This window comes from Cyprinodon variegatus, unplaced genomic scaffold, assembly GCF_000732505.1.
Source record: "Cyprinodon variegatus isolate N-32 unplaced genomic scaffold, C_variegatus-1.0 Scaffold352, whole genome shotgun sequence".
Classification (NCBI taxonomy): Eukaryota; Metazoa; Chordata; class Actinopteri; order Cyprinodontiformes; family Cyprinodontidae; genus Cyprinodon; species Cyprinodon variegatus.
This window is the reverse complement of record NW_015150805.1, coordinates 140,748-147,550: the sequence shown is the minus strand read 5'-3', so window position 1 is coordinate 147,550 and position 6,803 is coordinate 140,748. Positions and strand designations below refer to the sequence as shown.

Sequence of the window (6,803 nt, the reverse complement as noted above, 5' to 3'; positions counted from 1 at the left end):
ACGTGTATGCACTGACTGTGGCCTTTTTGGAGGGAAGCCCACACTGCCGGCAGGGCTTTAAGCTACAGCAAGGGTGATCCCAGTGCCTGATTCATATAACATTTCTGATGTCCATAACAACACACAAGCATAAAAAAAAAAATCACCAACTACCCGCCCGCACTAAAAAAATATCCGCCTGACCCGTTTATTTTTATTTATGTATTTTTCACCCGCGAAAGAGCATTTTAGCGGGTGACCCGTCGGGGACCCGCGGGTACCCGACCCGTTGCAGGACTCTAATATATATATATATATATTTATATATGAAATGTATATATTATTACATTTTTCAACTTGATGGTTATTGACATAGAGATTGAGGGAACTTCATTTGAAGTACATGAATAAGGCTTAATAAAAATAAAAATTTTACATTTCTTGTGAAAATTTGTATCACTCTTGATGTTAAAAACAGCTACCATCACCATGTTTAATTGACAATATGGTACGTGGATTCTCAGGGCTATGTAAGCAGAACACAATGCAAAAAATAAATAAATAGAATTTGTCAGTATGATGTATTTTGGTTGCACTGGCCTCCAGGGAAATTTTTTACTCCTACCTCATCTTTCTCTCTCTTTATAGTGAATAACGCTCACTGTTTTGCAAGGCTTCAAAAGCCTTAAAGATGGCTTTGAAATCCTTCAGATTATTATACGATCTGTTAAAAAATTTTCAGCTTGCTTCCTGTTGCCAGACGTTTCCCTATTCAAATCATTTATTTGTTCTGCGGGTCAGTCAAGGCTACAGCCCTGAGTGTTACTAGTGACCTCAGAAAAACGCGGTTAATTATTGTTAACTCATGATTTAATTGGAGGGGTTGTGAGCTTTTTCGCACGGATGTTGTTGGTTGGGATATCTTTTATTCCCCTGAAAGTTTTACATGTTCTTAGGTTACCTTTGCCTAATATAAACACCTAACATGAGCACAAAAAAAATCACATCATAGAAAATCTAACTCACAGTACCTTTCATTTAAAAAGGGTTTACTTTCTTTTTAGCCTGACTCTTAAGTAAGCATCTGGTGAATTTATAACCTGTCTAGTTTTCTTTAAACATCTGAAATAGACAGAAATTAATTCTGTTATTGATTATACCCTCTGTGCATTTAGGTGAGCGAATGGTTTGGAATCTGATGCCCTACACAACTAAAGACTTCTCCATTCGCTCCTTGGCTGACCGAATCAGCGATCTCAATCACCTCCTGTTCCTCTATCCTGACAGACCCAAAGATGAGGTGTTCTCCAAATATTACACACCACCCCTCTGTAAGAGACTGTTTTCATAACGAGCTCTGAAAATACTGGTCAAAATGTTTTCGTTTTTGTGTTATTTATGGTGTGGAAAACACTGTTTTTACGTTTTTTTTTCTTCTGTTGTGTTTTTTATTTTCTTTTTAAAGCTAAAGCAGTGGATGGCTACGTGAAACCACAAATCAAACAAGTAGTGCCTGAGTAAGTACTTACATCCTGTTGTATGTTTCGTCTTGTGCGTCCATTTCTGTTTCCTTTTTCCTACCCTTCTCCCTTTGCTATCCACTTGTCTGTTATTATTCTGAAGCAGCATTTAGAGTTAATCACCCAGTGCCGGACCTTGAATTCAGGTCGGCCATTAGTTAGCTGTTACAGTTGGAGGAGGCCAATTAAAGATGGCGGGGGGTTCCTGCATGAGCCTGTCTTCCACTCATCATATGAGTTAGTCTTGTTAGTTATGAAGCTGCGCCGTCTGCCCCTCTCTATGGTCGGTTTCGCAGCGCTACAGAAAAAGGACGTAAGGATGTGAATAAGCACAGGAAACACGCTGAGAATTGTTGCTTTGGAAACTGCTGAATGTATTTTCTGGGGCTTTTAGTTCATAATTACAATTCCATTTTTATGTGTGATTTCTTTTTCTTTTTTTTACAGCTTTGCTACAGCTAATCCAGACCCAGTCAGTGGAAATCCAACATATATGGATCAAGGCGCCTCTCCAGCTCCTGTTAATCACTCTCACCCTTATAGCATGTACTCAGCTATGTAAGTACCCTAGTCCCGGGAAAATACAAAAAGTGTGTTTTGTTGGTGTTGTGCACGTGTGGATATTCTTTGTTTGCCTTGACAGAGCTGACCCCGTGTTAGACGGAGACGGAGACTTTGACCTGGACGACACCATGGATGTGGCTCGGCATGTGGAGGAGCTTCTACGGAGGCCTGTAGAGAGTCAGTGGGGGGGCCAGCAGTCCTGACCCTTGACCTGTCGACATGCAATGCAACCAAACAAGCCCTGCCCCACTTCTCGTTAACATGGTTTAATTCCATTCATCTCTGTTTTGTTTTGTTTTTTTCATACCGCTATAATGTAAAATTGTTAATAATGGCTGTTTGTTTCCTTTTTCCTTTCAGTGTAAGACATGCATGTCAGTGATTTCACATCTTTTTTTTTTGTGTGTGTCCATAAGTGTTTGTACAACAGACTAGATTAAACCAACCTACAATGTTACAGTGTCGTGGAAAACAAAGGAAGAAATATCGTCCATGGAAATTGTGCATGTATTTTCAATTGTTCTTCAATTCATTTTGAAAAGTATGCTACTGTATGACGTTATTTCAGAAGTTGAATGTTTTTTATTTTATATTCTCTGCTTTGTAAATTTGTTATTGTTGCTAGTGACACTGATCTTGCCCTTTTGACGAAAGAGAAACTTTAAAGAGGAGTTTTGCCTTTGCTCTTAAAAAAAAGAAAGAAATATTCATTGCTTGTCAGTTATTCAAATGTATATACACTAACCTAAAGCAGAGTGGCTCTCTTTGCTCTCTGCATCCGACTGCACTCACATCAGAACACGGTACTCGCTTGCAAGCTTTACATTTATTTGTGTTCGATTTGTTCACCAGCTGCAAAGGAAAGGAGCTCATGCACCTCCCTTTCTCTCACAGGGCTATATGTCTTCTCTTTATACACAGAAATGCAAATCGAAGCATTTACCTAGCGCTGCAAGCTTTGTCCTCTCAGGTCCCACTGCTCCCCTCGTCAACGCTACCTCGCATTGGTCTCCTGACAGTCGTTCGTATTGGTTCATTCACTGTTTCTGCACTACCCTGTCTCCAGTAGGTACAGTCAGTAAATTTTGTTCTAGTAGATTCCTTTGTTTGTGAAGAAGATCCCTCGCTGCACGGAGCTAACTATCTGGCTGTGTTATGCTTGAAACCACTCTCGTGAAGATGTCCGGAGTCATGAAGTGTCTTATGTCTCGTTAATGCCTAAATATTCAACGTTCTTCTGCATCCTCATGCATTTATTTGTGCAGCTGCATCATGACACTGTGGCATGGGCATGTCTCTTTGTGACAACTTGAACAAGCAAGCAGCAAATGTTGCAAAGCATAAAAAAAGGCTTTAAAGATTTGCAAAAGACTGAAGATCTGCTGCCATATACATCCTGCAGGATGTCACCATGTTTGTAAGTTAGGTTGTTGTCCTTTGGTTTAGACTAACTATTGTTGTGCATCCATCAACCCCTTCCCCCCCAACATGTTTCACGTACATCATAATTAAGACCGCGTTACAACCTCAGGAATAAATTGTGTCGGAACCAGTGTTTTAGCCAAAAAGAAAACGCTGCTTTCAGAAGCTGATCAGTAGATTTTATATATAATGTTGTTTCTGTGGCACTCCACAGTTGAATGTAACCACTTTAGATCACCCTGAGGATTTGCATATAGTTTTTGCTAAATTATGTATAACCTGAAGTAAAAACAGTACAGAGCATCTGATAACCTGAAAGAAAAAATATTATTTTTAGCCTTTTCATTATTGCTATGACATTTTTTCCCTTTTTTCAATCCTTTTTATTTAACTTTTCTTCTTTTTTTTTTTTTTTAATCTTAAGCATCAATTGATTTTTTTTTTTTTTGACTGAACCCCAATGCCATTTTTCTGTTCATTTCTAAGATTTGCTTCACTGTAGATCCTTTTTAATGAGATAGACGGTGCTGTGTGTTGTTTGATGTATATGTACCTTGTTTGTTGTTTGAGTTTATCACTTGGAGACTGTTCAAAGAGCCACAGCTGTTGAGTTGAGAAGAATAAAATAAAGTTTTCTAAATAAATGTAAATGGTTTTCTTTTACCACACATATCCTAAACACATGGACCAGGGTCTGTTCCATGTGTTTGGCTTCAAACTATTGGTTTTTACTTTTACAACGTACAGCCGGTGTCTGAACCGGAATCAATAGATTAACAGGCATAAATCCAGTGTTGATTTTTCCACACTGGTTACCAGATTTCAGATTTCACCTTCAATGTATTAAATTTTAGGGCCTTGCATGGTCGGGAACCTGAATAAATCTCTAAATATACACACTAAATATGATGGGGTTTTTCTATATTCCACCTATAACATTTATTCATTTAGCCCAGGGGTTCCACAACATTTTAGTCTCTGACTCTGAATATAATACCAGTGGAGACCCCTTAAAAATACATATAGTTACTTTCACTCAAAATTAATTGTAACTATAAAGTAAAAATATATACTGTACCCAGATTATTAAACACGTAGTTTTTTTTCTAAATTATATTTAATGTTTAATTTATCTTTTTTATTTCCTGTTATTGTTTAATCAGAACATGCATTTTACAGTTTAACGGCATAATTAGATAATATGTTTTATAAATAAATAAATGGGAATTGTTTATTGTATGTTTTACATATAGTTTATGATATATTTTGGCCCTCTATACCTCAGGGATCACATCGTGATGATTGTGACAACTTGTAATCCCTGATTTAGTTCCTCTACAAAAATAATGTTTGTTAGCTTTAAAAAAAAAAGAGTATATATATATATATTCGATATATATATTCTTTTTAATGTTTAGCATCTTTTATTTATCCATATTTTCTGTTGCTGGCAGTATTTAACTTGTGTATGATGACAGTTGAAAAACCACTCATTCTGTCTTAGTGTCCAAATAACTGCAATATAGAGCTGTCCTTTCACAGAAGAAGATTCCAGAAGTCCAAAGGGAAAATCCAACAGTATAGAAAACGTATTTTTAATACAAAATGTCACACAACTGAACTTGAATTTGAAAAAGCGAAGCCGTGATGCATAATAATGGTTCTTCCTTAAGGGTTTAAATTTTGTTGGTGAAATTTTGTGATTATATTTTTTCTTAAATGTTTTTATGGTTTTCTCCTCCTGCAAAGCAAACTTCCCTCAGGGGACAATAACAGTGAAATTACAGATGAAGTCCTGGTCCCTGTCTAGACTGGCTTTGGCAAACTAAAATCTGGCATCTAAGTTTTTCTTAGAGTGAAAACTTAATTTGTGCTCACGTCTCATGAAATATAAGCTAAGCTTCTGTAATATCTCTCAGATTATACACATTTGCATCAGCAGTAGCAAACATGTAATGTAGGTCTATGGGGATACTTTAGTCGTTATTTTGTAAACATCTTTGGGTAGACATGTTTGGATGATGAAATTTTGTCTGTTTTGCCGGCTGTTATGTTTCCTTTCTACTTGTAGATAATTTATCTGAGAATTGATTCATTGATGTCAAATTCTACTGAGACCTCTTGAAACTTTTATCAGACTCATAAACTGCTTCAAGGACTTATCTTAAGGACTCTGCAGCTCTTAGATCATTGCTTATTCTCTCTCATACAATCAGGGCCATCCTATTTCCAACTCTTGAGAAACTATTTCCTAATCTTATACATCAAAATTGATGTGATTTTTAGCACTTTAAGTGGTTGTAAAGTTGAATAAACCAGCTTAGGGTGCCCTTAATAGGTTTGTTTCTGCCATCTGGTGGGAAATGGAAGCACTGCGTTTGTTTTTGTGCAACTGAGCTGAATCCTAAAGACCAATTAAATTCCTCATGTCATGCCTGGGAAAGATAAGACAATCTAATTTACAATCAAATTCAATAAAATGTTACTGGTTACTCATTACACGATTTTCTTTATCAGTTTTGAAAGGTCAGACATTTCACTACTTGAATCAACACAAGGTAACCTAATTGTTTAGATTGGTTCTATTACATTGCATTCCAGCCTTATCTTCGTATTTCATCAATCATTCTGTACAGTCAGAGGTTGACTTCATGTGTTTGTTTGAGATCATAGTAAATGTGGACATAACTCCCATCAGGGCTGGGCTGTCTTTATAGTTTTAAAGTCAGTTTACAGCAGGAGCTTTCTTGTTTATGTGGTAAGCTGGCTTACTTTACCAGAGGGTAAAACAATATTCCAGTTATTTCCTTATAACATGTTTTATTAACTTCAACTGGGGGTTGGATGAGTAGTTCTAATTGTTTATGCATAAAAAGATGGATTCAGTTATACATAAAGTGTTAAATTAAAACAGTGCTGACTTCTACACTAAATTTACCAGTGGACCAGCGTGGGGCCAGTCATGATTTTTATGGAGGCCCTGAACAAAAGAGAGACACACAAAAAAGGTGAAAATATCAAGACAACCAAAGAGCCATTTGCTGATCTGAAAACCTCTAATAAAGCAGATGAAAACTCTGATCATATCTTGATATGCCTGAAGCTGAAAATGCCATAGCTGATTTTTTACATCTTCAAGATAAAACTGTCAAGATAAAAAAAAAAGGATCAATGACTTCTATGCCAATGCATATCATTATTAATTTAACCAAAAATTTTCTAGGCCCTGGCTCCTGTCTAGGACTGTCCATGAATTTAATTCTGTTATATAAAATTCACATTAATCTCTTTTTTTTTTTTTTTTAGTGAACATGACTG

General features: G+C 36.5%; 1 protein-coding gene across 2 annotated transcripts in view; it reads left to right on the top strand.

Moving 5' to 3' along the window:
• Window positions 1-4,101, top strand: part of LOC107091800 (signal transducer and activator of transcription 5B-like) — a 75,697-nt gene extending 71,596 nt beyond the window's left edge. Inside the window, exons 16-19 of one of the 2 annotated variants that reach the window (XM_015385960.1) lie at window positions 1,155-1,310; window positions 1,445-1,496; window positions 1,947-2,057; window positions 2,143-4,101. In XM_015385960.1, the coding sequence (XP_015241446.1) occupies window positions 1,155-1,310; window positions 1,445-1,496; window positions 1,947-2,057; window positions 2,143-2,266 (443 nt within the window). In that variant the 3' untranslated portion in view covers window positions 2,267-4,101. The remainder of the gene's footprint in view (window positions 1-1,154; window positions 1,311-1,444; window positions 1,497-1,946; window positions 2,058-2,142) is intronic. The other variant, XM_015385959.1, reaches the window with a different exon arrangement.
• Window positions 4,102-6,803: the final 2,702 nt, after the last annotated feature.